The following is an 18228-nucleotide window of genomic DNA, read 5'->3' as shown; positions in this document are numbered from 1 at the left end:
CTCTCTGGTCACACGATTACAGACATGAAAGTTGCTATATTACAGCAAAAAAACTTCAAATCCAGACTCCAGCGAGAAACTGTTGAATTAGAATTCATTTGCAAATTGGATACAATTAACTTAGGCTTGAATAGAGACTGGGCTAAGTCATTATGCAAGGTAACCTATTTCTCCTTGTTTTTTTCTACACTCCCCCCCCTCCCCAGAGGTTCTTGTTAAACCCTGGATTTGTGCTGGAAATGGTCCACCTTGATTATCATACACATTGTAAGGAGAGTGGTCACTTTAGATAAGCTATTACCAGCAGGAGAGTGGGGTGGGAGGAGGTATTTTTTCATGCTTTGTGTGTATATAAAAAGATCTTCTACACTTTCCACAGTATGCATCCGATGAAGTGAGCTGTAGCTCACGAAAGCTCATGCTCAAATAAATTGGTTAGTCTCTAAGGTGCCCCAAGTACTCCTTTTCTTTTTGCGAATACAGTCTAATATGGCTGTTACTCTGAAACATGTGGAGGTGAGATTCTGGTTGTATGTGGCCAGGTTTGCTATCCATGGTAAAGTTATCGGAAGCAGTGGATCACCATGTGGCGTGAGACTGCAGAATATCTGCATTTTTCCGATCTGTTGCTGCCCACAAGCCTTCAGCCTTGTGTATTGTAGTATAACAGCACTAATTGTTGCTTTATAAAATGTTTTCCTGTACGCTTATATAATCGCTGGCTGCAGTGTAATTGTTGCCTTTCTACAAGGTACCTGCTCGGTTGGAACCTTTTGCCAGCCAATCGTATTCTTCATTTGTAATTGTTGGAAACGTAAAGAAATTTTCTTATTTCAGTCTGAGATTTGATCTGTTGGAAAGTTAGTTCCGAGTCTTGTCTGGCTTGTGATGGGATTTCAGGGACTTGCTCTTCTCTTACAAGTTTGTGTGGTTTTCTTTTTAAAGCAACATGTCCAAGATGGTCGGAAGGAGAACCTTGAGGGTTTTGTGAAAACTTTTGAGAAACTGCCTACTACCGATGGCTATCCAGGAATCTATGCTTTAGACTGTGAAATGGTGAGTATCTGGGAGCAGAATCCTAACTGAAAGGGGAACATACACATGAAATAAGGCTAGTGCTTGGGGAGGAACAGGGCAGCTTTCTGCAGCGCTCTCCTATAGAGATCTCTTTCCTCCTGTCAGTCTCCCAGAAGAAGAAAAGCCGCACTTGAGATGCAGCATGCTCTTCAACAGTTACTCTCTGAGTGGGAGTCTTATCCGTCAGCAATGGGAACGGTACATTCTCATCCATTTGCAAGAGGAGCCAGGGCTCAGGATGTAACTGATCAGGACGATCTAATCCAGTGCTTATGAGCATCCTTTTGATACGGTTTATTAAGAGCAAGCCTGTTCAGGATCACTGCGTATCAAGTTATTTTAAAAAGTGGATTATAAATTGTAGATAGCCTCTTTGTGGAACTCTTATTAATATTTATACCAGAAGGTTACCTTGCTGTCTGAATAACTGATTCTCCCCCCCATGCTGTGCTCCAGAGATCATGTACTGTAGACCTGCCTGTCTATAGGCCATGCTGTGGTGTACATATACAACTCCTAGATTCTTCTCCTTCACCTGCCATATTTAGCATCAAATAAGACTCCTTCTTTTTTTCCTTTGGCAGACCACGTGATTATCTGGCTATATGATGTCATAGCACATTCTGGGGGTTAGTGGGAGATGTATTTTTTAATTGATCAGCTGCTGTTCATACTTAAGATGATAAATTTCTCTTGAAAAATAGCAGTGTTAGCCAATGTCTGCTAGCCGGCCGCGCAGCGTCGTAATGCAGGAGACGCTGGTGCTAATGTGAATGGGGTGGCACGTAAATACTGAGATCTGGACTGCAAACACCATGCTAAGACCAGCTCTCTTTGCTTGTTTGCGATTGACAGTGTTACACCAAGCAAGGACTGGAGCTGACAAGAGTAACGGTGATCAACTCTGACCTGAAAGTGGTCTATGACACCTTTGTCAAACCTGACAACAAAGTGGTGGACTACAACACCAGGTAAGAGCAGCCCCTCCCCTGGCTGGAGTATGGCCAGAGCCAACTCTGCTTTCTGGAGAAAGAGAGTTTTTAATAATAAATGACTTCAGCAGCCCAACACTGATATCTTGGCATAGCTCCCCTCCCTTAGCCTGTCAGCAGCACCACTCTTTAGCTGGCTCGAGAAGTGATGACAAGGCATTTCTCAAGTCCCCTCCAGCCGTTCCTCCCCAGCAGCTGAGTTCGCTGCCTCTGCAGCATGTGGCTTATGATTAGAATTTGGAATTGCAAAGCTCATTTGTGGCTGCTTTTCCTCTCGTACAGAGGGCATGGGGACTTCCCCTCAAGCCCAGCCACTTACCTGCTATGCTGAGTATTGTGGCTGCCACTCAGGTGAAGCCCTGATTTCAGTGGATCACGTTGTTGTAACAGACCAGCAGCTGTGCTGAAATGGCCCAGAAAACATGAGTAAAGCTGTGATTTTATCCACAAAATTTTTACTGCATTTCATGGCAGAGGTGTGGGAAAACCAAGGGTGTGTCATGGAAAGCGGAGGAGCAGGGGTCCTGAAAGGGTGTGGAGAGTGGGCTCACCCTGTGCAGTGGCTGCTGTCCTGCGGGGCAGCACCTGGCCCATGAGGTCGCAACGTCACTCAGGTTTGGTGCATCCGCCTGCCCATCTCCTTTTATGGAGGGGCGGATACACCAAACCCGAGTGGCCCAGTGATCACGTGGGCCAAGTCGCAAGGCCCCGAGGGCAAAGGAGCTGCCACTGTGAGCTTCGCAGATGTGATTCACAATTACCACGAAGACCAGGACCTCCGCACCAGAACTGCAGCCTTAAACAGTAATGGGGGCGGGTGCCAAAACGTGCCTCTGTCACCATGTCGTGCGCCAAGTCTCAATGGTCTGGATCACTTGGCTGAAAGCTTATTCTTGAGAACTTTGAGATTGGGAAGTTTTTGTTGCCCCAGATGTGTGGGGGTTGCTAGGACGTGGATGGTTCAGCCCCACTAAGAAGTCCCCTGTTGCTGTTGCACTGCAGGTTTTCAGGTGTGACGGAGGAGGACCTGGCGAACGCGAGCATCACCCTGCGAGACGTGCAAGCTGTTCTATTAAACATGTTCAGCACAGACACGATTTTGATAGGACACAGCTTGGAAAGTGATTTATTTGCACTAAAGGTAACAAACCCTGTCTCCTCCCTTCCTGTTCTTTAATCTGTGTTTACTGCGTCCCTGTTACATGCCTGGTCTGTTCCTTTTGTAATGCAGTAAGAGTTCACCTTCATGAGAGCGAAAGATCATTGTAGATCCTTCCCTGAGCCGTTGGAGGCTGCCGCTCAATCGGTTGCGCAGGGGCACAAGCCATGTTTCAAGTCACTAGTGATCTGTACCTAGGAGAAACACCATCCCCAGCGGCCCAGACGGTTCCCTTGTTGATGCGCTCAGCAGTGCGGTCAGGGATTGAGTGAGCTGTGGAAAGAGAACCCCTCTCTTACCCCTGGAGGCCTGTAAAGGACCCTACCCCAGAGATGGGCTGGCCTGTCAAACTGTCTCCTGAAACCAAGACTGTGTTCACATGAATTTTTTAAGAGTTTTGGGTGGGAGGGAGAGGATGGCTACTAGGACTCCTGGATTCTAGCCCCAGGTTTGCCACTGACTTGATGTGTAACCTTGATCAAATCATTTTAACCGTTCTGTCTATCTGGGGCCAGGTCTGTGCTAGCAAATTAAGTCGTCTTAACTGTGTCGCTCAGGGGTGTGAAAAATCCACATCCTGAGCAGTGTAGTTAAACTGCCCTAACCCTCAGTGTAGACAGGGCTAGGTCGACGGAAGAATTCTCCTGTTGACCGAGCTGCTGCCTCTCGGGGAGGTGGGTTACCTATGCCGACGGATAGGCAGTGCTGCTGTAGCATTTCGTGTATAGACAAACCCTAAGGTGCTTCTCTGGTCTTCATCACCATAGCATCTGAGCTCCTCAGTCTTTTATCCTCACCACTCTCTTGTGGGGCAGGGCAGGGCCATTGCCCCACTGTACAGAAATGGAAACACAGAGAAACTAAGTGACTCCCCCAAGGTCAAGGGAAGTCTGGCAGATCGACTCTTGGTTCAAGCCCACAAATCACAAGACCATCCTTTATCCATGTAGCCCTATTTGATAAAGGGGTAACAGTCACTAACTCATGGGGGTGTTGGGAAGTTTCCTGCACTCATGCCTTTCTATAGCACCCTCCTTTCCAGGATCTCAAAGTATCAGTAATCACAATAAAAAATCATTTACAGTCTCATCAGCACAAGATGACTGTGTTGGCTTCTTAAAGTCATTATTTTCTCTTAGCATCACAGAAACTGCCAAGAGAATGAACCCCAAAGCAATCTAGCAAAGCTTTACAGGCAGTGCAGTGCAAAGTCATAATCTCTAAAGGCTCTGGCAGTAAAGAAGACATCCCAATAATGGCCACAGCAAGCTTCAAATAGCAATAGCATTTCAGTTTTATATTTAAAGCTGTCTTATCCCGTTTCCTCAGTCTCTCTGATCTACATAAGTAATTATTCTGCTTGGGCTGATGCCAAACTTGACTGTGCTATAGAGGAGATTATCCATAATGTTTGGCAGTTTTACACTTCAAAGAGCGCGGCAGGTTGTTTCCATTAAACTGCAGCTGTTCTAAAGCATTTCCATAGCTCAGCTATGAAACGATTAACGAGTAAGTTGCAAGTTGTCACGCAACATTAGCAAGTGCCTAGACAAAGTAAGGGGCAGATGGGCGGCTGAAGAGTCAAAGTGCTGTTCAAGTCATCCTGTGTCATGAATCATAAACCTAAAGAAGAGAGCCCTCCCGGAATTGCCCTCGCTGGCCAGATGTACAAATTTACCTCCGTCTCAGGGCTGTACTTCAAGCACCCCATTCTTAAATCCAGTCCTTATGATACTTAACCTCTCTCTCACCCTGGCTTCTTCATAGCCCCTGTTAAACACTCCTCTGGCCAGCACAGAGAATTAATGTATGAGCTCTCTAGTGCAGAGCAAACTTGAGCACGTACTGTTTCAAAAGCACATGGGCTCTGTCATGCTGGATTGAACCACTCACCCACTGTCTAGCCATTATCCTGACTCCAGCTCTGATCAATGCTTGATACTAGAGACAAGTGAACTCTTTGCCCCTGTTATGTATATGACTGGCAGGAAGTTCCTTCCTGGCCTTTGCAGTGATTTGCTTGTGCCCTGCCCATAAGATCTGCTCGCCCTGTCTCATCCTACATTAACTACAAACAACACACGCGATCAGATTGTCCAGCTCTCTTTAAATCCATCTGCAGATAGAGCAGGAACAGAACCATTCAAGCTAATTTGAAACTCTCATAAGTGATTCCCTTCCAAAGCCCCAGCCAGAGCTTAGAAACCAATGGACCTGTCTCTAAAAGAGGCAAGAGTCTGCTTGTGCGGAGGTGTGGCGGGTAATGGCTTAAATCCAAGTATGTTCCAAAGCACAGCTCATTCTGTTTAAAGGGACCCATCTCAAGGAGCTGCTCTGACTGTGTAATGAGCTGTGAAAAGACTTGGAGTTTTAATAGCGGAGTTGAGACGTGGATATAAGCAGCTTTGCCTGTGGAGGGGAGTTGGTGCGTTGGCCGGCAGGCGTTCTGGCTGGCAGAAGGTGCTGCTCAGGACGCTTCGGTTCAGCTCAGCCAGAGCCGCCCACGGAACTGGTTTGGTGGGAGCGCTGTGGAGGTGGCACCTGAGGGTGATCAAGGTCTTACCTGGGGTGTGTGGTTAATCTCAGTTAATGCACTGACTGTTCTGAGGAGGGAAAAAGAAACCACCCTCTTTTTTTCCACCCCCCCTCCCCCCCCGCAGCTTATCCATAGCACAGTGGTGGATACTGCAGTCGTTTTTCCCCACCGGCTGGGTTTGCCTTACAAACGAGCACTCCGGACGCTGATGGCCGACTACCTCAAGCGCATCATCCAGGACAATGGTGAGACTTCAGAGACGGGGAAAACGGGAACGCTGCTTTCCCATCTAATTCCACCTACAGTGTGAGGTCCCTCCACTCCTGTCTCACCGTCTGCCCTTACCACCACGTGTGCATCACCAAGCTGTCTCTGCATAGCTCAGATTGGGGCCTCACTGTACTAGGTGCTGTGCAAACTCCTAGTCAGACAGCCCTTGCCCCAGCCACCTTTCACTCTTACAAGGTAATATAAAGGGTGGGAGAAAGGAAGCATTATTGTCCCCTCATTACAGATGGGAACCAAGGCAGAGAGAGAGTAAGTGACCTGCCCACGGCCCGTGGCAGTCTATAGCAGGGCTGGGACTCAATCCCACGTCTCCTGAGCCACCCTTCCTCTTTGTTCTCTGTGTCTCGAAGCTGCAAGTCATGTCCCCATTCACACTGAGACAGCCTACTGACTAAAGCACAGCAGCGCCTCTCCTCCAAACCGCTTCTGAAAACCCACGTTGCAAGCCTGCTAGTGAGTCGTGTTCACGCGTCTCTGTCTAACTGCACGGGAACCACCTGGGCCTCTAGACTGCAAATTCCTTTGGGCAGGGATCTTGCTCTCTGGCCTGGCTGTTGTTAAGCACTCTGTATATTTTCAGCTCTACATAAATAACCTTGCAGGGCGGAGCAGCAGGAAGTTTTTCAGAGTTCTCTTTTGATCTTTCAGGCAGGGGAGAATTGAGGAGCCAGGAGTGAGATGTGGTCCTAAACTACCCTTCCCACTCCTCCATTTTTGTCAGGCTCAGAATGCCTTAATCTGAGCCTAGTTCTGATGCCAAAGTCAGGTCATTCTGATGGGGAGGGCGCAGGCTCCAGGGCGCTCTCCTTCTCTGAGGTGTCTGTTTCTGTAAGGCAAGTGTCAGCGGTTGCCTTCTCCTTGTGCAGAGGGGTCTAGTGAGCTGATGGTGGTGCTGAGATGTAAGGGGAATTCAGCTGCGTGAGCCACATAACATACCCCAGTACTTCTGCCCTGCTCTCGGGTATGTGAAACTCCTGCTGGCATCTGTCAGCTCAGAGTTTCCCCTGAAGAGCGTAACTGTCTGCTGCATTTTGCTCTAGACTCCCCCAGGAGATCGTTCTGAGGTCTCCCTCTGAAATGAGGTGCCCAGCACGGCATGCAGTGCAGAGTTGCTCCTCTCCGCTCTGTGCAGAACAGCTGTCACTCGACAACATTGTTTCTCTGTTTGAACCATGGAATCTGGCCACCCCCTGTGCAACTAGAGCGCTGATCCTGATGTTACTGCAGGGGCTTTCGAGGCCACTAGCTCCCAATTAAGTGTCTGAGTTAGTCCCCCCACCTTCCAACAGAACCTGGAACTCTCATGTTCTCTAGAATCTGTGCCCAGAAGCCGGGCCTAGGATGCCTGTCCCTTCTGTCAGGCTGTGGCTAACTGTGGCACTTGTGTCTCTTGTCCCCAGTGGAAGGTCATGACTCCAGCGAGGACGCCAGCGCTTGCATGGAGCTGATGATCTGGAAGATCAAAGAAGATGCTAAAGTGAAACGATGACTTGCGCTCATTCTCTCTCCTGTTCCTCCTCCGCCTCTTTGAAGCAGTGTAATAAATACTCCGAGTAACACTGCTCACCTGTACCCAGCAGCATGCCATATTCCAGATCCCCCTATGCACTCGCTGGTATCTATGGAACGTAGAGTCTGCTGCTGGCGCAGCTACAGGGTACAGGCTCTCAGCTGGCAATGGTCACGTGGCCGGGACGTGGCTCTGAGATCCTCTCGGCTCCACCAGAGAGATGCTCTGGGATGCAGTAGTTGCCTTGTAGGCATGGCAAGGCTGCTTTGAGTAGTAAAGCCAGAGAGAGGCTCTTTATTCTCTAGGAGAAGTGTTCAGAGGCACATTGGATACATCTGAAATGATCTTTTCTGTGAAGCTAAAGGTAGACAACTCTTTTTTATTTCTGATTTAGATTTGAAGGGTTGCACAGCATCTGCCTCTGTCTTCTGAAGCAAACAGCTGTCCCCAGTGGCTGGACAGTGAGAAACAGACAGAAAAGTTGGGTAAGAAGGGTGTGAAACGGGAAACGTTTGGTAGCTGGCATGTGAATTGCAGAAAGGCTGGTGGGTCGAGAATTGGGTCACCAAGAAGGGATTGTAGCAAGAACCCACTGCAAGGGAGTATGGCATGCCCCTGAAAGGCAGCGAATAGAAACAGCCACACTGGGCAGAAGAGGAGGAGGAGGAATGATGATGACTTTCAGCAGACTCGCACAGTTGCTGTGCCCAGATCCTTCTGAACAAGTGCAGGGCTCTGTAGATCCTGGGTGGCAACAGGTGAAGAAGCCAGAAGTGTCTTATGCTCCATGGACAGCTAGGAAGCCATAACCACCTGCTGCTGCAGTCAGTTTCAGTGATAGGGCAGGAAGGTAGCCAGGACTGTGAGGAAGGCTCTGAAGCCATAGAGCAACTTACAGCTGTCAAGGACAGGAGGAACTTAGATTTACTAACTTGTTGAGGGGGCAGGTGGTGTTAAAGGGCCTGATTTACACTCTGGCTGGCTAGGTTGTGGCATCCAGCAAGTGCTCCTCATTGCATCCTCTGGGTGACAGCAGGGTGGCAGGAGCTGGCTCTCTCTAGGGTCATGCCTTCAGCTGCCAGAGCATCTCCATTGTGTTTGTCAGAAGCAAGGCTCAAGGATTGTCAACAGGAGCTGGGTGGTGGTAGCACTGGCTGTTACTGGACAGGAAAATGTTCAGGGGTCCCTGCAGACTGATCCCTTTAGTGGGGGGCTGACTTAGCAAGATCAAAGCAATAGGTGAAAATAGGACTTTTTAAACTGGTTTTCATGGAAATTGGGGGTTTTTAAAAAAAAAAAATCCCCCAGTTCACTCTCTTCCTCTCTCTCCTCCTTTACAGAACTCCCCCACCCCATCTGTTTCTATACTCTCTCAGTATAAATGTCTATTTATGAATAGTAACTCTAAACCAGTAGTGCACAGGAATAGCAAGGGCTTTGATGACTTGACATTAAATGTACCATATTCATGGCACCCCTTTTCCTAGTCCCTTTGCATTCAGGGCTTGGAGAGAGAGAGAGAGAAATGGTCATTGGCTCAGAATCTTGTCTGAGCTGAGATCGGCGCAGCAGCTGAGCCCAGCCGTCTCTGGCCTTTAGAAGGGCAGAACGCTGCCTTGCTAACGCCGCCTCCATCAGCAAACACACAGCGACCAGAACTGAAAATTGCTTCCACTAGCTGCTGTCCATTTGTTCCAGGCCTCTGCGGCGCCAGGCGCTATGTTCTAAAGTGAATAATTCACACCCCCTTCCCCTAGTGCTGACCATACCGGGCCTTCCCTGGCAGATTGTCTGCTCCCTGGAGTCTGTAGCACCTTGTGCGTAGGCCGGGAGGGTGCTCAGGCTGATGTGTGGGACTGGCATTACTACAGTACATCCTGCTGCATTGTTCCCTTTATAAAGTGGCTGGCTGAATACGACAGATGAACTCTGTCTGAAGGAGTAACTTGCCACCAATACATTGTGTTCCACTGGGAGATGTATTTTCCCCCCACGTAAAGTCTCTCTCTCTCTATTTTAGCTTCAGTTACCGTTCATAGATTATAACCTCACTACAGACTATATAACCTTGCTGCTTCCCTGCAACTACAGCCTCCACCACCATATTCACCATATCTTCCCCATGTGCTTGCTTGGATTTGGGGGTTGGTTGGGGGGACGATGGTTCTTCATTTGCAGCATTGCCCTTAGAAACCTGCAATCACGAGCAAAGCCATCAGCCAGAGGCTCCATCACTTTCCTGCCCTTCCTGGCTGTTTGTGGTTGGAAGCAGGGTTAACAGGTCTTGAGCCACTTTCTCTGAAGATCCATCCCCAAGTGGCTCAGCCAGTCCACTTTGCCCATCTCCCCTCTCTCTAACACGCTGTGTCCCAGCCCCTCCCTCAGCGCAGGAAATGCTCCAGGAAATGAGTGGCTATAAAAATAGAAAACTCAATTAAAATCCCCCATTCTTACTGTCTTTTGCGCTGTGGGTGGGGACGTGGAGGAAGTTTACTGGGGAGAAATGGGTTTCTCTGCTCCTCCCCTCTCCCCACCGGAGGTAGGAGCTACAGCTTAGAGGTTACCCCATCTTTACTGCTAATGAGCTTCTCTGCTGGATTGCCACTGCGGACTGTTACCAGTCTGGTTCTGTTCCTCTGGCTATAGAAAGAGGCGAGCATCCCAGCCCCCCTGTTACTGCCAGGAACCGCATTGTTTAGCAATAAAGCTCAGAGCAGTGCGGTATTCAAGGCAGGTTCTTGCCTTCAGGACGTCTTTCTAGTCAGCTTTTCCTTTAGGCTGGCACACCTCTGCTTTTTGTTCGCGCCCACCCCGGCTGCTTTCCCCCAGAAAGGCCCAAGTGCCGTTGTTCCAGAGCAGAAGTGGCCTGGGTAGTGGATATCACCACCCCTCAGTGGATGCCATCCCGTGAGGGCGAATGGCACAAGGAGTGATTCCCCAGCTATTCTGCTCCAGCGGGCCTGCTGCACAATGTTTGTGTGGGCCTATGTAGCAATGGGGGTGGGGTGGGGGGGTGAGAGGAGGGGTAGGAGGCACATCTACTTGGATGAGCTGCCCTCGTTAAGGGCTAGAGGATGGATTCCTCTTGCCTGTTGCAAGAGGCATTTAATGCCAGGTTTCCAGCAGCGGAAAAGATGGCTGTCCTTCCATTCCCCCTTCAATTTTCAATCCACCATGATGGGCTTCAGTTGTAAAGTAGCCCATACTGGACAACAGTCTAAAATGAGGTTTCTGGCTGTGTTAGTTAAAGGGGCTTGGAATATTCCACGTTGCTTTATATATTTTGCAGTCCCTCTTTCCTTCCTCCCACTCTGTCCCATTTCAGGAAGCAGCTATGGGGTGCCAGTCATCACTGTGCTGATTAAAATCAGGCCTCTTGTTAACTGTATTCTTACTAATTCTGTCTCCTCCTCACCGCCTGTTTTTTCTACTCTTCCCCCCCAGCCCGGAAACGTGGCATACTCTAGATGCTGCTGCAGGTAACCAGCTGGCATGGGGGGGGCTGCCCCCTTTCAGTAATGCTTTCTTTGAAGCCCATCGGACACTGTAACAGCAAAGTGGGTAGATTTTTGGACTGTATATAAACATGGTAACCTGTTCCTTTTTTGTAATAATTTTTAATAAAAAGGTGTTGAATAAACATGTGGGCTGCTAGCTCTGGGGCTCACAGATGGTATGTGCTCCCGAAACGGAACTCTTCCTCTGGCGTTGCTGTGTTCTTGTGTCAGTTCAGTGCCATGGGTGGGAGATGCCCAACCCATTGCTCACAGAGCTTTTCCTGTGGAGCATCCCTGGAGTCGATCCAGATCAGATGGTTGGCACCACTCTATATTCATAGAATATCAGGGTTGGAAGGGACCTCAGGAGGTCATCTAGTCCAACCCGCTGCTCAAAGCAGGACCAATCCCCAATTTGTGGCCCAGGTCCCTAAATGGCCCCCTCAAGGATTGAACTCACAACCATGGGTTTAGGAAGCTAATGCTCAAGCCACCGAGCTATCCCTCCCCCCAAGTCATCAACTTCCTCTGCCCCAAAGAGCTTAGAGCTAAAGCAGAAGTACAGAGAGACTTGCCCCAGGTCACCAGCTGGATGAGAACAAGGAGCTCCTTGTACCCGTGCCCTGCTTTATCTGCTAGACCAGGGCTCGCCTATTGCTACCCCTGTGCACTGCATCTGTAATAGTGCACCAGTGCAGCATTTTACACACCACGCCCGGCACCTGTCATCTCACAGTGGTTGCAAAGTACATTGCAAACAGTGTCCTTTCAGCCCCATGCAAAGCAGTGGGTGGAGGGCAGGTAACCAGAATGCATTGTTGTGGACAAGAGGGTAAATTTTGACCAAGACCATGAGGCTAAGTACGTCTAGGGCTCTCGGTGTCTGTACCGAGCACTTGCTGTCAAGGGTCCTTTGAGAGAGACTGTCCACCCCGTAAACTGCCTGGAGGATAAAAGGTGACATTCGCTTTCATCAAACACCCCCAATGCACTAGGCAAATGGTATGGAGTGAAGGATTGTTTCACCCGTGACTGAAATGCAGCCAACTCTGGGGTGGAACTTCCATTCTCAGCACAGCACACAACAGGTTTGGCTAGGAAGTGAAGAGCACCAAGGCCATTCGAAACTCCAGGCATGACATTTAGTGAACAGCAGACAATTGCCCTAACCCCCCTGTAGGCTGTTTAAACATGGTGCATGGTCAGCATGTCTCGTCCCATCCAGCCTAGCGCCCCCTACCCCTGTCAGTTCGTAACTGAGGCCACTGGGCTACATTCAGTCATTAACTCTCCCAACAGCTTGATTTTACTGCTACATCACACATCAAAGTCTGACTCGGGGCCGGTCCTGCTACCTTCTGAGCCCAGCTGGAGCTGGTGGGACTGCGAGAGGGGAAATGCGGCAGCAGGCTCTGGGGAGCCGCCAGCCTAACGGGCAAGGGGGCTGGTTTCAACAGGAACTTCTGCCTTCCCTGCGCCGCAGCCATGGCTGCGTTACGAAGAGTGTGGCGGCTTTCTTACACCTGCAGAGACGCTGGGCCTTTTGGTCCCAGCCTCGCCCTGGCAGTCAGGACTCCTGGGTTCCACTCCCAGCCCTGCCCCAACCTGGCTGTGTGCCCGTGGGTAGCCCCTTCGCTCTCCATTGCTCTGTACAATGGAGGTGGTGATGACAGAGGGCTGGTAGGAAGATGAGTGTTTGGAAAGGGCCCTGGCTCTGCGGTAAGGGGCAAGGATTTGCTATTTTTTGGGTTGGGGGGAGGAGAGCAAGGGGGAAGGGGAGGGACTGAGCTGCAATTGGTGGTGATCAATGCTCTGAAAACCAAGGGTGTGATTGGCCCAGTGGAGCTTGGCAGTGGGGGGCCCTTGGCCTCACCATCCAACTCCTGTTTCCTCAGGGGAGACCACAACCTAAGGACACACTCCAGCATTAAGGAAAGGCATGGCTGTGCACCAGGGCGTCATCCTGGGCAGTGCGGGGTGGGGTGCTGTGCTGGGGGCCCCAATCCGGTATTAGTGGGAGTGCTGCTGTCCTCCAGCAGGGACAAAGGGAGAGTGGAGCTCAGTGCAGCCGTAGCCTAAGGTTCCTGCACCTAGGCCCTGCCCTGATTTTACTCTGGGCCATAGGGAGACTGGTGTGCCAGGGCCTTGAGACTCACCCACCAGGCACCTGTGCCTGTGTAACACAGCCAGTGTGTGCCCCGCACCAGGCCCTGCAGCTTCAAGGCCAAAGCAATTGCCTCTGTCAGCCAAAGATCTCAACGCACTTGCTGGGCCATTAAACCAGCGTGGGTTGCCAGGCCAGCGGCGCTATGCAGCGCTCTGCCTCCCAGCCCCCTGCGTCTCTCTCCCGGATCTCGGGGCAGAAGCCAGGAGTCCGGCCTCACTGCCTCTTCCCCTAAACTATGGGCCCCACTCTTTCCCAGTGCGGGGGATAGAACCCAGGAGTCCGGCCTGCCAGTCCACACCCTCCTCCCAGTTCCCCTGTGCTCACCACGAGCTCCCACCCAGCCCCAGAGCTGGGCTGAGTGCCCAGGAGTCTTCACCCCAGAGCCCCTGCTCCTGTTCCAGCCCCTCGACCACGCTCCCTTACTCCTGCCCCATCAATCTCCCAAATGGGGGAGGAATTAAAGTGCTGGTGGGGGAGGCTGATTCAGCACTGAGAAAAGGTTAAGGCGAAAAGTTCAAATTAAAAATGATAGGCCATTAGATGACCTCACGGCAATGCGGGTTATTTAACACGCTTGTTAAGGCTTTGGTAATACCACTGGTTACTTAGGGGGCCATAAAAGCCATGGCTCACCTCGAGCTCGGCCCTCCCCTGTGTCTGCATCTCACCCCTTCTTCTCAGCCTTTATGGACTGGCATTAAGCCCTCCAGCTCCCCTAGCCCCTAAGGAGAAGCTTTTCAAGCCCCAGGCCAGGTCTGCACGTCGCTCTTGGCTGACTCTTCAGGAAGCCGATTGTACGGAAGTGTGAGACTGAAAACGTGTCCCTGGGGTGAGGGTGGGTAGGTCAGGGTTACAGTCTCTGCCCTTTTTAGCTGCTTTATATATGACGTTGGGCAAATGCGACCGGTCACCCTCTTGTGGCTGATCCACATAGAGGATAACAGCCTTCTATTGCTGTTAGCTCAAAGGCAGAGGCTGGTGCTTTAGATGCTGAAGGTCCTGTCAGCAGGGCTCATCAGCGGGGATTGGGACCTTCTGCCCAGGCCTCTGGAGTTGCTCCGTTTGCTGCTAGGTTGATAAATTCTAAGGCCAGAAGGGACCCCTGGGATCACCTAGTTTGATCTCCTGCATTGCCCAGCCCCCACCGTAACTCCTAGAGCGGATCTGCTAGAAAAACAGCCCGTCCTGCTTTACAAAGGGTCAGTAGGCTCTTGTTCTCGATATGGGTTGGAAACACACACCTGGTTCACCCTGTCTCGCACTGAACACTGGATCAGCTGCAGACCTCATTGGATTGTTAGCAAAGCGAGACCCAGTTAAGTGGGCAGGGGAGGGAAGCTCACTCACGCTGTCGAAAACCCTGTGTCATTTTTCGTTTGTTTTTACCCGAACCCCTCTAACTCAAACACCTGAGTAAGGGTTGGGAGCAAGGGTCTCTGTTACACATTCAGAACCCCCTCGCTCAGCAAAGGACAGAGACAGCTCCCAAGATGCATATCTCTGAGTCCTCCAGCAGATCCAGGGAAGGGAAGGCCTGACCTCCCTGCTGTTCTTAAGTTCAAAAAGCAGGAGCAGAAATATTCAGGGTTCTGTATTCTTCATAAGGCACCGACAAAAACACCTAAACCCTGCAGTTCTTTACCCACCCTTTCCCAAGTCTCCTTTATAATAATTTATTACGTGTCTTGCAGCAGCAGCCAGGCCCTGCCCCAAAGAACTGGCTGTCTGAATAGAGAAAGGAAGGCTTCTTCTTCCCATTTTGGTGGTGGGCAGCTGAGCTGCAGAGATTAAAAGACGTATACAAGGTCACGCAGTGAGTTTGTGTCAGAGCTGGGAATTGGACCCACATCTCCTGAGTCCTGGCTCTGCGGCTTAACCACAGGAGCAACCTGCCTTGCTTTAAACTCGTGGCCAAACAGCACCTGCCAGGATGAAGACACAGCACAGGGTCTCGGAGAAAGAATTTGTGTCATCTTCAGACAAGATTCAGAGTAGCAGCCGTGTTAGTCTGTATCCGCAAAAAGAAAAGGAGGACTTGTGGCACCTTAGAGACTAACCAATTTATTAGAGCATAAGCTGCATCCAATGAAGTGAGCTGTAGCTCACGAAAGCTTATGCTCTAATAAATTGGTTAGTCTCTAAGGTGCCACAAGTCCTCCTCTTCAGACAAGAGGTGCTGAAACAAACCTAGATGCGGCGATGCCACTTGTCCCGTGTCTGTGCCCGTTGATAGTGGCATCCGGGCTCCCTTCGAGGTCAGAGGTGATGGAGCTGATCGATCCGGCCGATCAGGAAGCCCCGGCATTAACCTCCCACCCCTTTGTCCTGTCGTGCTGGTGCTCCCTGGGGCACTGCGGCCCAGAGCCTCGCCGTGTGCAGAGTATCGATCAGGGAGGCTGAGCCTGTCTTAAAGCCTGTCTTTAGTTAATTTCTCAGTGTAAGCTCTTTACTGGCCAATTCGTGCCACTGGGATCCCTCTGTCTGCGGGGTTGTCACGGATGCAGCGACCTGCTGGGGGATTGATCGGGCTGTCAGGGCTCGTCTCTGCAGCGTGAAGTGTGTGCGGGTGGGCGAGGGGGGGCTGGCACATGATCCAAGGGGGCAATGTCCCTTGCTCAAAGGAAATCTGATCTGGGGTTGTCATTAACCCTCCTTTCCCTTGGAACGCTGGTGCCAGAGTGCTGTCTGCCGGGCTTTCACTGCAATGTACTGCCTGGTTAATCACCGGGCATAGAGAATTAATATCTTTTTAAAATGCATCTGGGAGGAGAGTTTCCAAAGCATGGATGAAGCCAGGAGCCCACAGGCCACTGACTTCCGTGGTGGCCGAGCTGCTATTTGTGTCCCTGGAAAGCAAGGAACTTGGGAGAGCTGGATTCGAGACCCTGCTCTGCCACAGATTTCTGGGTAACCTTGGCCAAGTCACTTTGCCTCTTGGTGCCTCAGTTACATCCCTGGTCTACCTCCTGGGGAGGCTGTGAGGATAAACACATCAAAGGCTCCAAGGTGCTGGATATTACAGTGACGGGGGGAGATCAATACCACAAACAGACAATCTGACACCGAGGACACGTGGCCAGACAGCCAGAGCTCTCCTCAGCTGCAGCCTCTGGATGCTGTGGTGACTGGTGCAATACAAATGACGCAGGAAAGGGGAAGAGGGTTTTTGATTTCCACTCTGCCCCTCGTTTAAAGTGCCCAGTGTGGTTGGTGCTGCTCCCCTTTTGTAGTGCGAACGCTGCCCCCGAGTCCCAACAGCTGGGCACATGCTGTCTAGCAACCAGCCAGCGGGACATGGAGTCTGGTTTCCTTTCGTCCTGCACCTTGCGTGGTTGTTCACACCAGAGCAACCATCGGCTGGGGGTCAAATGCAGCCCAGGGTGTAAGCTTATGTCTATATTGGGTGTGGGTGTGAGAGAGAGAAACACACGGCCCGCTCCTACCTGGAATTGGAACTGATCACGTGTGTCACAGGCCCTTTACCGCTAGCAGCTAACAGAGGGATGCCTCCCACTAGATGCTGCTTTAGCTCAAGCAGTAGCCGCTCGCCCCTTTGGGGCTGGACCTTGGGCGTGCGCTCCCTCACGAAGACCATGTGCACAACTGTGGATTCACTGATTCTACCTTTAAAGCAGGGGACTCCAGCGAGCTCAGAGATCCCTGCTTGGTTATACCAGTGACTAGCCAGGTGAGCCTAGGTGAGTCACATCCTTTCGGGGTGCCTTGGTCCCCTCCGTGAAATGGGGGCAGCATTGGATTAATGAGTGGATTATAAATCCGAGAATGTTTGCAAAGTGCCTTCGTCTGGCAGGGAGCATGGAGCACTTCCCGGGCCCTTGTTACACTCGGACACTGCAGTGCCCTGGGAGTCACCTCTCTGGGTTGGTTAATTGGGGGTGGGGGTCGTTTCTCCTTTGGTAAAGAAAGAGCTGGCTTTGGCTGGGGCTCTCTTGGCAAATGCCGGCTCAGCATGAAGCCGGGTCCCCGCCGCGCTGCTTTCACAGGGCGTCTGTGCAGCTGACCTCTTTCCATAGAGCCAACCGGCTCCCAGGGTCAGAGGTGAGCGGGGATGATCGATCCCGTCTTTAAAAAGCTTTCAACTCGTTTTGTCCGGTCCCTTAAGAAGTGTGAGCGGCTGGAAGGGGCCCCGCTAACGCCATGGCTTGAAAGTGACAGAAGGGGAGGGGGAGACGGGAAAGTATTGATCAGAAATTGGGGGGGCTGGTGAGAAATCTGCTCTGCCCTGCATGGCGGAGAGGGTAAGCTCTTTACCGAGTGACACCAGTGTGTCATGGCCCATTCTCCCATTGAGTGGGAGCCCCAAACACATCTGCTGTCCCTCCTCACAGCCAGACGAGCTGCTGCATCGACACCCCCTGCCCCCAGGCAGGCTTCTTGCTCCGGCCCTTCGTTTTCAGTGGTTCCCCCCAAAGTCTGGCTTCATTTTTTCTAGTTCAGAGGAGGAAGGATGAGTTTAGTGGACTGGGCCCTGGGAGAGCCGGGGTTCATCATTTCATAGAGTTTTAAGCCGGAAAGGACCATCCGCCCATCTGGTCTGGCAGCCTGTATAACGCAGGCCATTGCATTTCACCCGGAGCCTCTGTATTAACCCCGAAGCCTTTACTCAGACCAGAGCATTTCCAAGCTCCCTGCCAGTCTGACCCTGGGGGAAATTCCTTCCCCACCCCAGAGCTGGACATCAGTATGACCCAGAGCATGTGAGCAAGACCCAGCAGCCTAGACCCAGGTCTCTAGAAAGAGGATTCTGTGTCCCACCTCAGAGCATGGGTCCACCCCGCAGGTGTCCCGTCTCCAGCTGAGGCCAATCTCTGATGCTTCAGAGGAAGGTGAAAAAAGACTCAGGATACGACTTGCCAAATGTGCATCTGGGGGAAAACATTCCTTCCTGACCCCTGCAGACACCTGGCTGAAGCCTTGAAGCCTGAGATCGATTTACCGTCGTCATTTTTCTACTCCTGGCTCTGTCACCGACTCCTAGTGT

The 18228-nt window shown here is 51.1% G+C and overlaps 1 protein-coding gene across 5 annotated transcripts in view; it reads left to right on the top strand.

Annotated features, from left to right (window-relative positions):
* The window catches only part of REXO1 (RNA exonuclease 1 homolog), a 78559-nt gene extending 67303 nt beyond the window's left edge, over positions 1-11256 (top strand). For 4 of the 5 annotated variants that reach the window (XM_073324144.1, XM_073324143.1, XM_073324145.1 and 1 more), the window contains 5 exons: positions 946-1056; positions 1933-2048; positions 3072-3210; positions 5889-6009; positions 7453-11256. In XM_073324144.1, coding sequence (XP_073180245.1) covers positions 946-1056; positions 1933-2048; positions 3072-3210; positions 5889-6009; positions 7453-7541 — 576 coding nt within the window. In that variant the 3' untranslated portion in view covers positions 7542-11256. Of the gene's footprint in view, positions 1-945; positions 1057-1932; positions 2049-3071; positions 3211-5888; positions 6010-7452 lie in introns of those variants that run through there. The other variant, XR_012156185.1, reaches the window with a different exon arrangement.
* The last annotated feature ends 6972 nt before the right edge of the window (positions 11257-18228 follow it).

This window comes from Lepidochelys kempii, chromosome 25 (assembly GCF_965140265.1).
Source record: "Lepidochelys kempii isolate rLepKem1 chromosome 25, rLepKem1.hap2, whole genome shotgun sequence".
Taxonomy (NCBI): Eukaryota; Metazoa; Chordata; order Testudines; family Cheloniidae; genus Lepidochelys; species Lepidochelys kempii.
This window is presented reverse-complemented; position numbering and strand designations above follow the sequence as displayed.